The sequence below is a fragment of the Parasteatoda tepidariorum genome, chromosome 5, assembly GCF_043381705.1.
Source record: "Parasteatoda tepidariorum isolate YZ-2023 chromosome 5, CAS_Ptep_4.0, whole genome shotgun sequence".
In the NCBI taxonomy this organism is placed as follows: Eukaryota; Metazoa; Arthropoda; class Arachnida; order Araneae; family Theridiidae; genus Parasteatoda; species Parasteatoda tepidariorum.
In genome coordinates this window covers 10,754,463-10,770,477 of record NC_092208.1, presented here as the reverse complement: position 1 = coordinate 10,770,477, position 16,015 = coordinate 10,754,463, and the positions used below count along the sequence as shown (strand labels likewise).

The 16,015-nt window shown below is 29.8% G+C and overlaps 1 protein-coding gene across 1 annotated transcript in view; it reads left to right on the top strand.

Moving 5' to 3' along the window:
* The window catches only part of LOC107450614 (uncharacterized), a 14,458-nt gene extending 2,304 nt beyond the window's left edge, over nucleotides 1-12,154 (top strand). Inside the window, exon 2 of the mRNA XM_043055024.2 lies at nucleotides 9,940-12,154. Within this exon, the coding sequence (XP_042910958.1) occupies nucleotides 9,940-12,032 (2,093 nt within the window). The 3' untranslated portion in view covers nucleotides 12,033-12,154. The remainder of the gene's footprint in view (nucleotides 1-9,939) is intronic.
* The last annotated feature ends 3,861 nt before the right edge of the window (nucleotides 12,155-16,015 follow it).

The following is a 16,015-nucleotide window of genomic DNA, read 5'->3' as shown; positions in this document are numbered from 1 at the left end:
ACCTGTCAAAAAATTTCTATTAGAAGCGTTATAAGCGAAACACATTAATTTTACTCCCCCTCCCCTAAAAGTTTCATGTAGCCTGATAACACTTTTTCAATAGATAAGAGTCAAGATTCCCGGTAGAATCATGATCTTAGAAAATAAATAAACAATTTTATTGAACATTTTCATATTTAATTAACTTTTTAAGAATAAATGCATAAATAAGAAACAAAAGTTGGATAAAAAGCTCTTTGAACACGCGCGACACGCAAAAAAACATGCACGGAACAGCAAAAAGCGCTTCAATCCAATCTTCTCATTTAAAATATTTTCCCCTACAGAATTTTCCCTACACAGGTACCTTTTTTACCGGGACCTTTTTTTCCGGGGACCTTTTTTTCCGTACCTTTTTTTCCGGTACCTTTTTTTCCTAGAATCAGATTAATTGCATTGTAAGTAAATATATTATAATAATATTTCAATTCTTTAGCAAGAAGTAAATATAATTGCATTTAATTATTGAATGTGAACTTTAAAGTCATAAGTGATATTTTAAGATATATTTAAAATATACATTCAATTTTGGTAAAATAAGTCATTATTTTATTGCAATCGGGAATGCCAATTCATTTTATAATAGTTTATGAATACATTGCAAATCTTCATTTGTAGATTTATTTTAACACGTCATCAAAATTGTTACATATCTGCAATTGCAACAAGGTTTCAAAGAATTTTAAGGAATACAATTAGATTAATTTCTCTGTAAGTAAATATATTATAATAATATTTGAATTTTTTAATAAACAGTAAAATGTAAACTATCTGATTGCCTTTAATTATTGAATATGAACCTAAAGTCAAAATTGATATTTTAAAATAGCGCATAAATAAGATATATATAAGTCCAATTTCGTAAGAATTATTATGTATATAGTTTATTATTCCTGATTTTTGGATTTAATAACATTTCCTTCATCAAAGTTTGAATATATCAGCGATTGCGACGAGTTTAGGAAAATGAAATAAAAGCATTTCTTAAGAAAATCTAGTTTTAGGCACTTTTTTAAAAAGCTTCAAAACTTTTTTTCAAAAAAGAATGATTGCTGCACAAATTGCTCAAGCTTATCTTTTATTTTTATTAATTGCTATTTTTAAGGACATTTTTTCTTTTTGCAAAACATGCTTTTTTGGAAAATATAAAAATGTATTACTTAAGAGCAACGATTATTGCATATTTTACAGCCTTTCGATTTTTCTTTTCTTTGCTGTTTTGAGAACTAAATGCCTAAAACAATGCTTTCAGTCCTGAAATTTCATCCGTGTGTAGTTTTTTAATAAAACATTTTTATTTTTTGTTAAACTTCCTATGCAGTTATTTTATACTTCCAGTACTTGAAAAGAGAACTCAACATTTAAATTTAGTATTTATTTTGAATAAAATAGCTTATGCAGGTGTGCAAGTATTAAAATAGGTTTTTTTTCTCGAAACTTTTTAATTTTTTTACACATGGTTACATTGGAAGAGTATAAAAGCAACACGTTATGTTATTTTTATATTTTTATGTTAGCACGTTGCTCGTGTTATGCATTTATATCTTACCTGTTCCTGTTACCACTCAAATTAAAGATACATTTAATTTCATCTATGACATATAAGAATTTTTAATCAAATGTCCCATGAATCCTAACAACTTTTATTAATTACCGGAATGAATTATAATTTGTGACGTAAATTTATAATTAAACTAATTAGTTTAAGAAATAAATGCGTATATTTTGTTAGTGATGTATACCAGGTATTTGTTAAAAATATATCTCGTAAAATATCAGTACACTGGTACTGATGGTTACTATATGTAATAAGAAAATGTGGTATAACTATCACTAATAATATTAAATACCAATTCAGTAGTATAATTAGAATTGTTAACTCGATTCTACTGAAACCAAACGCTAGCTAGAGGTGCTAGTAAAAGAGCTACTAAAGAAAGTAGAGGTGCGTTCTTCGCGCTGAAAGCACTCTTATAAAAATAAATAAAAATTCAAAGCTAAATCGTGTCTCATTCTTTTCACCTAACCCATTTCAGACCTAAAAGGTAATTAGTGATGTGCGCCTGTGGCACCGAGGGTCCGTTTGTAGGGGGAGGGTACTGTATCCATAGAGGGATTTTATATAGGGGACAGAATCCTTTTCTCCAGGAAAACAACTTGAAAGGCTTCATGACGATTTCTTTGATAATGAAAAAAAAAAACAAAACTAAAGTAGTTTCTATCAAACTAAAGAGGAAAAATGAAAGATGTAAAAAAAAAGAAGTTATTTTCAGCAAATATTGAGCAAAAAAAGTTAATCCATCAAGTTTAAGTTAGTATTGATTTTTTAGTTACTAGTGGGTTAGTTACTACTTTTAGTTACTAGTCACCCCTGCTCGCTAACGCTCGCCAACTCCCGAAAATTGCTACGCAATCTTATATGGTTTGCTTCGTAAGCCAAGCTCATTTCGCTCGGTACATTGCAACTTAGGTACAATGCAAATGCACAAAATTCTAAGAATTCAAAACAATCAATCAAATTCATATAAAAACTTTTTTTTTTAATTGCATCTTTTTAGTAAATACTTAGTCATTAAAATAAATTTGAATTCAAATAAATGACATGTAATTTGCTAAACTTATTAGAAATGTGCTACAGTATAATTCATGATATAAATAAAAAATCATCAAATAAAATCGTAATATATAAATTCGTGAAAAAAAGCGCTTTCGACAAAATGCTAAAATAGAGATCTATCGACAAAGACTACTCACTTCTGTCTAGCTTAATAGTATGAGATTGCCGCAGCTGATGCTCTCTGGTTATTTCAGTTTCCGTTTTTGAAATGTATGTTGAGCCATCTCAGCTAGATTTGGCATGTGACATTTTTAGCGGCAATCACTGGTCGATTCGCCGTGTAAGAGAAATAGTAACGTAAACAAAACAAAGCAAACGTTGCCACTGGCAGAAGAGAAATACAGCAAAATTTGGGAGCCACGTAAGAGAATTATATATATTAGATAGTTACTCATCATTAATATAAAAGTGAAAATAAAAAAAACCTAAAATTGGAAATCATAATAAAATTTATAAATTTTTTAAACTATAAGAATTAATTGTCTCCTTAAGAGTGTTATACTTAAGTTAAAGATCAGTTTTATACTTAGAACAATTTAAACTTAATTTTATGATAGATTAAAAAACTGTTGAAGTGTCCTATACCAACTTAATGTTTGCATTGAATTTAACGAACCTTTTACAATAATTATGCCTAGAATTACTGTTAATCCATTGTATTCTTCGCAAATAAAAATAGTATATATTTTACATACTAAATAATGGTAAGTGCCATTACTAAGGATGTCTCGTAGACAAAATGCTTGAGGCATTTTTAATTAATATCAATTATGCAGAATTTATGTTTACATAACTTATCAGAAAAATATTAAGTAAATATAATTTAAGAAATGAGCCTAAATTTTTTTAATTAAATATTGTTTTTTTTTCCAAATTTTCAAAAAAATATTTGCATTTTAAATATTAATAGATAATTACATAAAATTTAGAGTAATGATGATAGAAACATTAATATTTGAAGTTATTGAAGTATCAATATATGGATGTTTGTATTTGCAATCATTTAATATAGGGTACTTTTAAAAAATTGAACTAATTTTAGTGAGTAGCTCATGAATGACAGATGGTTTAATAAAGTTTCATACCATATATTTTTTTTCTTCATATTCAGCAGATTATGAGCAGATTCTTCATATTCATTACAATTTTAAAATAAAAATTGTTAATTCATTATTAAACTATGCTTATTTTTTTCAGAAAGGAAAATAAGTAATAGAAAAAATTTAATGAAAAGAGAAGAAGATTATTAAAGAAATTTTAAAAAAATTGTATTTTAACACGGAATTTTTTATCATAAAACTAAAAATATAAATTTATGAAATTTGGACCAAACTGNTTGAGCCACCTCAGCTAGATTTGGCATGTGACATTTTTAGCGGCAATCATTGGTCGATTCGCCGTGTAAGAGAAATAGTAACGTAAACAAAACAAAGCAAACGTTGCCACCGGCGGAAAAGAAATACCGCCAAAATGTGAGAGCCTAAATTCGTGAAAAAAAGCGCTTTCGACAAAATGCTAAAATAGAGATCTATCGACAAAGACTACTCACTTCTGTCCAGCTTAATAGTATGAGATTGCCGCAGCTGATGCTCTCTGGTTATTTCAGTTTCCGTTTTTGAAATGTATGTTGAGCCGCTATATGTTGAGCCATCTCAGCTAGATTTGGCATGTGACATTTTTAGCGGCAATCACTGGTCGATTCGCCATGTAAGAGAAATAGTAACGTAAACAAACAAAGCAAACGTTGCCACCGGCGGAAAAGAAATACAGCCAAAATTTGGGAGCCACGTAAGAGAATTATATACATTAGATAGTTACTCAGCATTTAGTTACTCATCATTAAAATGAAAGTGAAAATAAAAAAACCTAAAATTGGAAATCATAATAAGATTTATAAATTTTTTAAACTAGAAGAATTAATTGTCTCCTTAACAGTTTTATACTTATGTTAAAGATCAGTTTTATACTTAGAACAGTTTTAACTTAATTTTATGATAGATTAAAAAACTGTTGAAGTGTCCTATACCAACTTAATGTATGCATTAAATTTAACAAACCTTTTATAATAATTATGCTTAGAGTTACTGTTAATCCATTGTATTCTTCGGAAATAAAAATAGTATATATTTTACATACTAAATAATGGTAAGTGCAATTACTAAAGATGTCTCGTAGATAAAATGATTGAGGTATTTTAAATTAATATCAATTATGCAGAATTTATGTTTACATAACTTATCAGAAAAATATTAAGTAAATATAATTTTAGAAATGAGCCTAAATTAAATATTGTTTTTTTTTTCAAATTTTCAAAAAAATATTTGCATTTTAAATATTAATAGATAATTACATAAAATTTAGAGTACTGATGATAGAAACATTAATATTTGAAGTTATTGAAGTATCAATATATGGTATCAATGAATATATGGTATCAATATTGAAGTATCAATGTATGTTTCAATTTGCAATCTTTTAATATAGGGTACTTTTAAAAAATTGAACTAATTTTAGTGAGTAACTCATGACAGATGGTTTAATAAAGTTTCATACCATATATTTTTTTTCCTTCATATTCTGCAAATTTGAAATATCCTGCCTAAATTTTACAATTTTAAAATAAAAATTGTTAATTCCTTATTAAACTATGTTTATTTTTTTCAGAAAGGAAAAAAAAATAATAGAAAAAATTTAATGAAAAGAGAAGAAAATTATTAAAGAAATTTTAAAAAAATTGTATTTTTGCACAGAATTTTTTATCATAAAACTAAAAATATAAATTTATGAAATTTGGACCAAGCTGTACCTATTTATATAGGAAAATAATTAATATTTTTTTCACCAAGTTAATAAAACTAAAGATTAAGTAATTACTAAGATTTCGTGCAAAACTACAAAAATTGCTTCACATCAAAAGTGAACGGTCCCGAAAACGCACTGCACACACATATGCAAATGACTAATATGTGAATTCTGAGCCACGGTGGCTTAGAGGATAGAGCATTCGCCTTCTAATGAGGAGAACCGGGTTCGAATCCCAGCACTGCCTGGTCGATATGAATTCTTCACCCGGCTTGCACTGACCACAGTGCTGACGTAAAATATCCTCAGTGGTAGACGGATCATGGATTAAACTCCCCTTGCCGTCAGACTAACCTTGGATGGTTTTCGTGGTTTTCCAAGTCATGTAACGCAAATGCAGGTTAGTTCCATCAAAAAATCCTTCACGAAGGGAAGTTCCCTTGTCGTCAGGTTTGGGTTCAAAATTAATGAATTTTGTTACTTTAAGAAAGCTTTTATTATAAAAGTTACGAAAAATCCTCTCTTTCAACGAAATAAAACTCAAATTTTTACGTAAAATACGATTCATCATTTCAACTTGTAAATGTGTAATTATACAATGTGAAAAATAAAATTTCGTTTTGAAAAATAATGTATTAAAGTAAGCTGAAATATGAAAAATATACTATACATCAAATAGGTATTGAAGTTCGATTTCTTTCCTTGAAGTTGCAAATTTTTGTATTTTTTTGAAGCCCAAAAGTTTAATTAATAACAATTCTGCGTATTTTCGAAGTGAATATCAATGTGTTTACTTGTTTAAAGTAAAATTAAATCTGGCAAAATTATTTTGTATGTTATACAAGTAATATATAAATTCGAATATTATCTTTCAACTTTTGAATTATGCCATGTTCAAAAGCGAAAGAAAAAAAAAGTTAACAAGCAATGCGAATAATTATTAAAAGAAAGAAAGAAGCTTGAGAAAATAAAAATTTTAAACAAATTTTGCTTAAAATAGAGATGTTAAATAGTTTCCAAAGATGCCTAGAAGTTTCTTTTTAAGTATAACATGTTTATAAATAAATAGATCCTCAATTGAATCAATTTTTGAAGTGTTCCAATGCAGATAAAAATCTTATTTTTTATACTTAACTCACTCTTTCCCTTCTCCTGTTTCCCCTATTACAAAAGGCAAGATTATTTTCTTACCTCTCGATTGTGATTTACTGGTCATAAATAAAGAGCTTTAAAAGTGATAACTAAAATTTGAAATTCACGCATCATAATTTTGTCGAAATAAAAATATTGGGATTTTTAAAATTTCGTTCGTCAGAAATTTGTTGTGATAACCACTGAAAAAAGCGATCGAAAAACTGCATTGAATTAGATTTGGCAGTGCAAAAATTCCAATACTTTTTTTACTTTCCAAAAAAAATTTATAATTTTTCGTATTATATTCTGGTGCTACCGTGGGCCGCAAATTGGACACTCCAATCATAGTTGTATATCCTTTCCGGATCTTCCCTTCAGTGGACTGATCGTTAAGACACGGTTCCCAGCAGATCACCGAAGTCATGCATCACTGGCTGCGGTCAGGGTGCGGGTGGGTGACCACTTGGATCAGTCTGCGTAGGGTCCGAGGGTGTGCGGTATTGGCCCTCGTTAAACTGTGGTACCGTAAAGTGCTCGACTTCGCTCGCAGGTCGTCGGGCCACCGAAGCGGGGGTGCCATCCCCTCCGCAGAGGATCAAAATTGTGATGGCATGTCTTCGGATCATCCTCAGGGATGTTTCCCAGACCGTCGCCAATAGCCCATTGTGCAGCTCTAGTGTGACGTAAATTAACAATAACAATTAATAATAATAACCTTTCTGGATCATACTCCCCCTCCCGCAACTCGGTGGATGCGGGTTTATTATCTACACTACTGTCTATAAACCTTAGATCAAGAGGCGTCCAGCGTGCAGTTTTTCTAGATTGCACACTGTATATAAAATTTAAAGCTCAATTTTATTAATAATTTGAATACTTAAACGTAATTTCTAAAATTTATCACTTCAATTTAGCTATGTTATTTTTTTTATATAATTAGAGATGATAGTTCTTAAAAATAATAATATTAGAAGAGATAACCATCGATAATAAGAGTTTTAATAAAAAGAACTAGAAAAATCACTAGTAAGAAGAGTAAAATAAAAAAAGAAAAGAAAAAGAAACTTANTATATATATATATATATATGTAATATGTATGTAATATGTATGTCAATAATTTTCCTTCATTTTTTGGAAAAATAGTATGCAAAAAAAAAAAAATAATAATCTACTGTTGTGCATCGAGTAATTTAAATGCAGCAGGATGTTTTTGAATTTCGTAACAAGTTTGATTATTCACAATTCTTAGCTTTCTTTTATTAAGAGGTTGAAGATGATTTAAAAACAAGCATTTCACTTAAAATAAAACCTAAATTAAAATATTAAAAAAATAGTATGTTATTGAAAAAATAATCTACGTGGTAGCGCATAAAATAAAGTTTTGAAAAAGGAAGAAATATAATTAATTATTTGGTAAAATGGTCGTGTGAGAAACGGTCTGCCCAGTTATTAAAAATTTTATTTTAAGATTAAGACAATATATAACATGCTGAGAAACTTTAAGATGTTTAAAAATCTTGGCATGATTCCGCAATTCTATTTCCTTAGTAGAAACATGGAATATCAATATTCCAATAAACATAATTTTCGATGATATTACAATTTTATCCGATATAACGATACGTTTTATAGCTCTTTTATTTTCATTTAAGTTGCAATTGCTTGATAATTATTAAATATTTTATTCCATATCAATTTATACTTATGTATATTAAAATTGTATCTATTATTCAATGAACTTATTAGAAATTTCTTTTAAAAGAAAGCAGATGTATAACCTCATTTTATCAGAAACATGATTTTATAAAACTCAACATTCGTTTAATATAATGCTTCATTCGAATGTCATTGCTAAATTATGAGTAAATTTTCAGATGACTTAAAAAGAAGCATCCTATTTCATAATTAAGAAAAAATTAACATCCGGCTCCCAGCGGAAAAAATATGAATGAAACTTGACGCTACGCACGCGTAAGTCAAGTTCCTCATACGTTAACCACATTTAAATATTAATTTCCCCATTTAAATATTTCTACATTGTCACCAAATCATTTTTTAAAAAGTAATTAATTTTAATTTATTTCGGCTTCTACTAAATAAAAACAGTTTAAACTTTAATTTTGCTATAGGAAAAAACGTGGGGTTATATGGTATAAAAAAAAGTTTATACCTCATAATTCAAAATTTTTTCATCCAGAATTAAATTAATTAATAAATAATTATTAAAAATCATGGTTTGAGTGAAATTATCTTTCGGTAGATGGGTTTCATAAGTGAGTGCAAGTTTTTTTTAATTACTCATTTAATTATTAAGATATGACAAAAAACACCAGATAAATTAACATTAAGGGGACCAAAATTTAACCCTCTCTACGGACCTAACTATTAGGGTCACAATTTCCAGATCGCAGCTGCCCCCTATATTTTACAGGTCAAGAATGCAAATATGTAAAAATAAAATTATGTTTATTCATGCTTGAGGTTACCCATAGAAACAAAGATTGAAAACTTAGTTCGTGAAAATCCGACCATTTGAGAGAAAGTTATTCAGGTTTTTTTTCTTTTTTTCCTTACGTACTATGCAGTTCGTAAAAAAGAAGGTAAAACGAATCACACTGAATAACTTTTTAATAGTTCAAGGGAATGAACTTAAATATGCTAATCAATTAGTGCAGTCTATATTTATAGTAACGAAATCAGACACTAAAACGTATTTTCTCTGAATTTCGTACGAAAATTATGTACTTCTGAACACAAATGTGCATAGTTCATTGACTTCAACTTCTTTTTTTTAAAATTATTAATAGCATTTAGTATAACTAAATACGACTAATAAGATTTCTTAATGCGTATCACTTTTTATGTAATGTCCATAGCTAAAAACTGAAATCTTTCATCATACTGCAAGTTCAAGCAAAATATAGACTCAATGATACTGTATATCTTACGTATATCAATATACGACCACTCATATTTTATGCTAGCCACCTGCAATTACCAGTTGATTGCACTACACGAAATTGCCACTGCGCGATACCGCAAAGAAGTAGTTAATAATTGGTATTCAGAAATGTATTCAGTAACTGATTTGTTAAAAATATCTTAATTTAAAAAACAGTATACGAATTTGCGTTTTAAAGCAAAAAAAGAAAGAAAATCATAAAATAGTAACTAAATTGCATTAGAAATAGCCTGAGTATCGTAAGCAACACTTGATTTCTTCTTAACCAGTAACATGCAGATTAAATATATGACTTTGGATCGTGATAAATTATGTATGCATTATGTTCTTTCTTTCTATTCGAATCTTTATTTCAGAACTAAATTTAAAAATTGTATTTTGCAGATAGAGAGAGGTCTAGAAGCTACAATTTTTCTGAACCTCCTTCCCTGAAGCGTATGGCAGTAGTGTCGTTTGCAATTGGGCTATGGACGGCTCCTGATATAAGGAATGAAATGACATCTTCTTTCTTATCTTCTTTCTCAAACTATAGCGGAGATAATGCTGAGTTGGATAGAAGAATATTAAACAAATTGTCCGATAACTCTTTGCCCTCATCGCTGAAGACTGAAGTCTCATACGTTATTCGACCCATTAAGTTGCAGTTGTCGAAAGCGCTTCGTAGTTACTGTAGATGGACAGGATATCAAAGAAATCTCTGTGAGTATTACATGAAGCATGGTACAATTTATTGGACAGTTGAGGGGACTGTTGACAAAGTGAAATCCCTTAAGGAACTATTCGATAATGGAAGCTTAAGAAGCTTAGATATTTGTGATTTGTATGAGATAGCCTGCTCTCACTGTTTAGGGGAATATGCTTCAATTTTGTGGGAGAAAATTCCAGAACAATTTAGAAACAGCTTTAGAATGCGCAGGGATTATTTGATAACATATTGGACATGTGTCCTCGACAATAATTTAGGGAGTTTTTTAACTAGACTCATAGATTATGAAAACATATACGACAATAACTTTAGTATTGATGTAAATATGATTGCTGTATCGATTCGAATTGGCAACATAGTTGCCCTAAAGTATTTTTGGAAAAAATTGTCGGAGCAGGAGAAAAACGATCATTTGAGTAAGTGGCTTTTGCAAACTTCTCAGCGTATGAGAGTTCTAAGTGATATACCTTATCAGGATTCTTCAGAAATTTTAGATGTTTTATGTTTTCTATTATCTCATGTCAATCGTAAAAATCAAATAACCGAATTTTTTCGGAATCATTCTCGAGTATTAAAGCTTTTGTTCCAAAGTTGGCCATATCAAAGAATATTCCTGTCCACTATTTTGGAGCTATTGGATTTACTTCAAGAAGACATTTATTCGGGTATAATGCTGAATATTAGTCTTAATGGAAATAAAATGGGAAATGAAATGATGATTTTTAAGGAAATATGGAGTGCCAGTCCTTTAAGACTAAGACGATCATTTTTGAAATATGAATTTTGCGGCGTAGTGTTGTTGCGTTTGCTGGAATTAGAAAATCTAGACATGGCTGTTAGGATATTTAATGATGCTTCCAAAGAAGAGATTAAACTATTTATCTGTTTTATGTTTGGTCAGCCTGAATTTAAGCGTGCAATTTATTCAAGCAATCTGAATTCATTCCACCTGTTATTATCAAAATCTACCTTGCCACTAGAATGTTATCCCTATAAAATCACTTGCAACGAGCTGATAATATCGTGGCTTAGTCGACTTAGCGATTGGCATATTTGTATTGAGTGGATATGCGATGGCAACATCCAAGCAGTTGAATCTTTCTTGAGATGGGCTTATCAATATGTGCGAATTGAAACGTTTAGGAAAGCTCTACGGTCTCGGTATGTTATGTATTTGGCATTAATATTTATGTCCAACTATGAGTTCGTGGACCAGTTTATGAATTGGTATTTCGAGACGAGAGAGAAATTTCGACAATTTAAAGCAGACTTTTTACGAAGAGAGGATAATTATTTTTTCAAGCGATTCATAGACATGCCATTCATTGTATCAAAAAGAGAAGGGGATGTGTTACAAAAATTTATAAACTACAACTTGTCTTCTCTAGAAAACGTTGCAGAATTTCGACTTATTTGTCGTAATTGTATAGAGTATGCACTGAGTAAAGGTTTTCTTGAAAGTGCCACTTTGCTTTTGAATGCATCTTTTGATAATATCATTGAAGTAAAGCGATACAAAAACGAACTTATACTATCTGAGAAAGGAATTAAAAAGGATTTAATCTTAAAGCAATCACTAACTGATGCTGACTGGAATCATGTGAAAGAAATTGTATTGTGGTCGTCACCTCTAACCCTAAATACAGTCACCAAATTAAAGTCACTAATTCTGGAGCAAAAGACTAGTCACTCTTTCCAAGATGAATTGAATCCACAGATTTCAGCTCTCCTTGATTTACTGGAGAATGTTGTTGAAAAAGATGATAGTTGAACATTTTTTTGCGATCAAAAACGAATTTAAATAAAATCATGTTCACCGTCAAAAGTAAAATCATGTTTACTGCACAATCACTGTCAAACTATAAATTGTCTTATAATAAATAGATGACTCCATTTTAGAGTGTTAGTTGTTTAATGTTAATTTCCTTTATATATTATTTGTCGCAACTTTAATAATTAATTTAATTGTCACTACTTTACTTTTTTTATTTTCGTTATATCTAAAGAAAAATCAACAACTTTAAGTGGTTTACTTTTCCTCACTATTCCCAAAAACCAGTCACTTGGAAAATATTTATATAAGGTAATAATGTATTGTACTGGGTGATTCAATGTTTATAATTAATAAAAAGACAAATTTTTTATACAACATTTTTTCCGATGATTTTTATCGAAATGAATACCATTTGTTGAATAATATTAATTTTTTAATTGAATATTTGAGCAGATTATTGGTTAGTCGAAAAATCTTTAACCACGGATACAGCTGAATATATATACACACACACATATATATATATATATATATATATATATATTTACATATATATTATTAAATAAGGGTGGTATATATATGTACATATATATTATTAGATAAGGATGATATATGTACATATATNTGCAAATAAGCTTATCTGGTCTCTGAGAACATTAAATTTCTCTTTCACATACTTAACTTGGCTCTTCGCGTATACATTTAGTCCCGTTGAATAGCGATGAAATCTTTATTTGTAAAATGAATCCACCCGCGCAATAAAATATCTCAAAGAAACCAAATTCCCATGAAAATCAAGACTGTTGAGAGATTAGTTCATCTCCATCTGGTCTTAAGATCTTCCAGACACCGGCTCTAACATCTGGGTTATATAGATCACATGACATGAACATATGTTACGTTAAAGAAGGTACACTTATATTTTGGAAATGAAATGGTAAAGATGTGTCCCGGAGCCTCTGCTCCGTTTGTATATAATTTGTAAATAGATTTCCTTATCCTTTATTCAATAAATTCATAGAAAATGCATTATGTTGTCATCCTTATATAAAGGATATTAAAAATAAAAAAATGACTGCGAAAATTGGAATCAACAAAATAATGATTCAAGAATGAAAGCGACTGCTAAAGAGTTTACGAGAAAGAACGAGAACGAGCACTACATATATATATATATATATATATATATTAGGATTGAACTTTTTTTCCGCTCCCTCTCTCTCTCTCTCTTGTACACACACAATTTTGAAAAAAAGTATACTACTCTATAAATGACATCAAATAAATTAAAAAATTATAATTCAAAATTCGTGAACAAAGAAGAATAGTCAAATGCTTCGAAAAATTGGCACATCCTTATCTTGACGCAAGACATAATTTTGAATGATAACCTTGTCCGCTGTGATAAGCAAAATGCAGTTTCACTTCCTCTCGTATGTGTAAACTTCCTCTTTTGTGCATCTGAGGTGATTCCTATAATTTATTTTGTTTATATTTCAATGTAGAAGGAATGTGTTTTCTCTCACTTACTTAATGCGCAAATTTACATACTGTATTCAGGTTAGGCGGACATATTTCTTTTATCTTTCATTTTCATGTTTTTATCAGTAAGTAGTCGTTTGGTAATTTTTAGTTTTTACTTCCTTTTGTTTAATTACTCCATTTGGTCTTTTCACTAACTCAACTTCAAAGTTGCAGTAACCATTTTTTTTATCTCAAAAATTAAAACCCGTACTTAAAACATTGTTATTAAATTGTTTTTGTCATACAACCTTTACATCATGGATATCGTCAAATGTTTGCTCCCGAGGGTGACATCAATAAACTCAAGAAATCGAGGGCCACATGTTGGCTCGACAATATAATGCTCAAAGGGAGGTAGCAGTTTATATTAGGGTAGGTTACAATTTTTTTTTTTTAGATTCTTCCTAGTATGTTGGAATTTAGTTAAAGTTTGGAATAAAATTTGGAAGATCCATTTTATTTTACAGAATTTTGTTAATGACTGAGATACTAAACAAATTGAGATACTAAACATGTCTACTTGACGTACAGATCTACAAACGAATTTGTAAGCAACTATATTTTATTTGAAATTGTTATTAGTATGCGGGCTTTCTTATCGAACAATTGTTTTAAACTGAATTATATCCCAGACAGCAAAATAAAGTTTATTTTCACGCAGAAAAAAAAAAACATTTTAATGTAAACCTAAAAAGGTTTGTCAAGCGGTTTACGTGCAAACCTGAAACGAGATGTGTGACAATCTGCTCTATTCTACGCACATTACCCTAATCCAAAACCATGGAAAACAACCTTCCACATAAAAACCTTAAAACGAGGTTGACTTAGGGTTTTCAAGTGTGAAAAAATCCTTTAAGGAAACTAGTCACCAGGTGAAAATAACCTTATATCTAGGTAATTATAAGGTTTCTTTTCGCAGTCTTGTATGCTCAGCTAAGATACACCTTGTCATGAAATTTTAATGGAGAATGCAATTTGATTCTATTGCTGGTGTAACGTCAGCTAAAACGTCATTATGAACCTGAGTAATCATTTTTCCTAAGTGACAATACGTTTTAAAAATAATTTTTGATCCTTTTAGGATGAAAGGTTCGAAACTGCAATATTTTTGCTTTATTGAAAAATAATTTTTAGTACAAACATTTTCGTGACAATAAACAGATAATTCCGACACAAGGTTGTCGTATGGTTACAGGCAGAATGCAATTTGATTCTATTGCTAGTGTAACGTCAGCTAACACGTCATCATGAACCTGAGTAATCATTTTTCCTAAGTGACAATACTTTTTAAAAATAATTTTTGATCCTTTTAGGATGAAAGGTTCGAAACTGCAATATTTTTGCTTTATTGAAAAAGGATTTTTAGTACAAACATTTTCGTGACAATAAACAGATAATTCCGACGCAAGGTTGTCGTAAGGTTTACATGCTTTCTGGGATAATTCAACGGGACAGTTGTGATCATCAGAACATGCGTTGATGATACGGTACATGCAGTGCCTGGTTACAATATGGCACACACTGAAGATCTTTCGTTACATAATAATGAGGTGGCAAGAGAATGTGTTGAGCTGGGTAAGAAGATCTTTCGTTACATAATAATGAGGAGGCAAGAGAATGTGTTGAGCTGGGTAAGAAGATCTTTCGTTACATAATAATGAGGTGGCAAGAGAATGTGTTGAGCTGGGTAAGAAGATCCTTCGTTACATAATAATGAGGTGGCAAGAGAATGTGTTGAGCTGGGTAAGAAGATCTTTCGTTACATAATAATGAGGTGGCAAGAGAATGTGTTGAGCTAGGTAAGAAGATCTTTCGTTACATAATAATGAGGTGGCAAGAGAATGTGTTGAGCTGGGTAACTGCTATTTGAAGCAGCATAGAATAACAGACGCAATTGCTAAGTATGATGAGGCAATTGAATACCGTCCTTATTATTCGATTCCCCACTTTAATAAACGTATTGCAAAAAATTTGATGAAGAGCCTTGAAAAAGAAGTCGAGAGTAATGTTGAGACATTGAGTGGTAAAATGGAAAATTTAAATTTACAAAAAACTGATTGTGGTAATACTTATTTTGTTTGCAGTGTAATAGTTTATGTCCCAGATCATTCATCTAGCGATGATTCTTCGGATAAAGAAATTGAAGAGGAATTTTTCAAGTTATTTCAAAATGATGAATTCCCTTACACTACAAGTTCAGAAACAGCAAAAGAAAGAAAAAATCTTCAAAGAATACATAGACTACATAAAACTAAGATTTGGGGACATACATTGGCCAATTTAGAACAACGAACAGATGAAGAACGGAGTATACAGAGCATATTTTTAGATAAATTATCTAAAAATGGTTTTGAAGAACAAGATAAAAACAAACTATCTTCGATTGGTGTAAGTTTGTGCATGAATCGTATGCAATATTTAAGCAAGAGAAAAAATAATTCTTTAACTTTAGAATT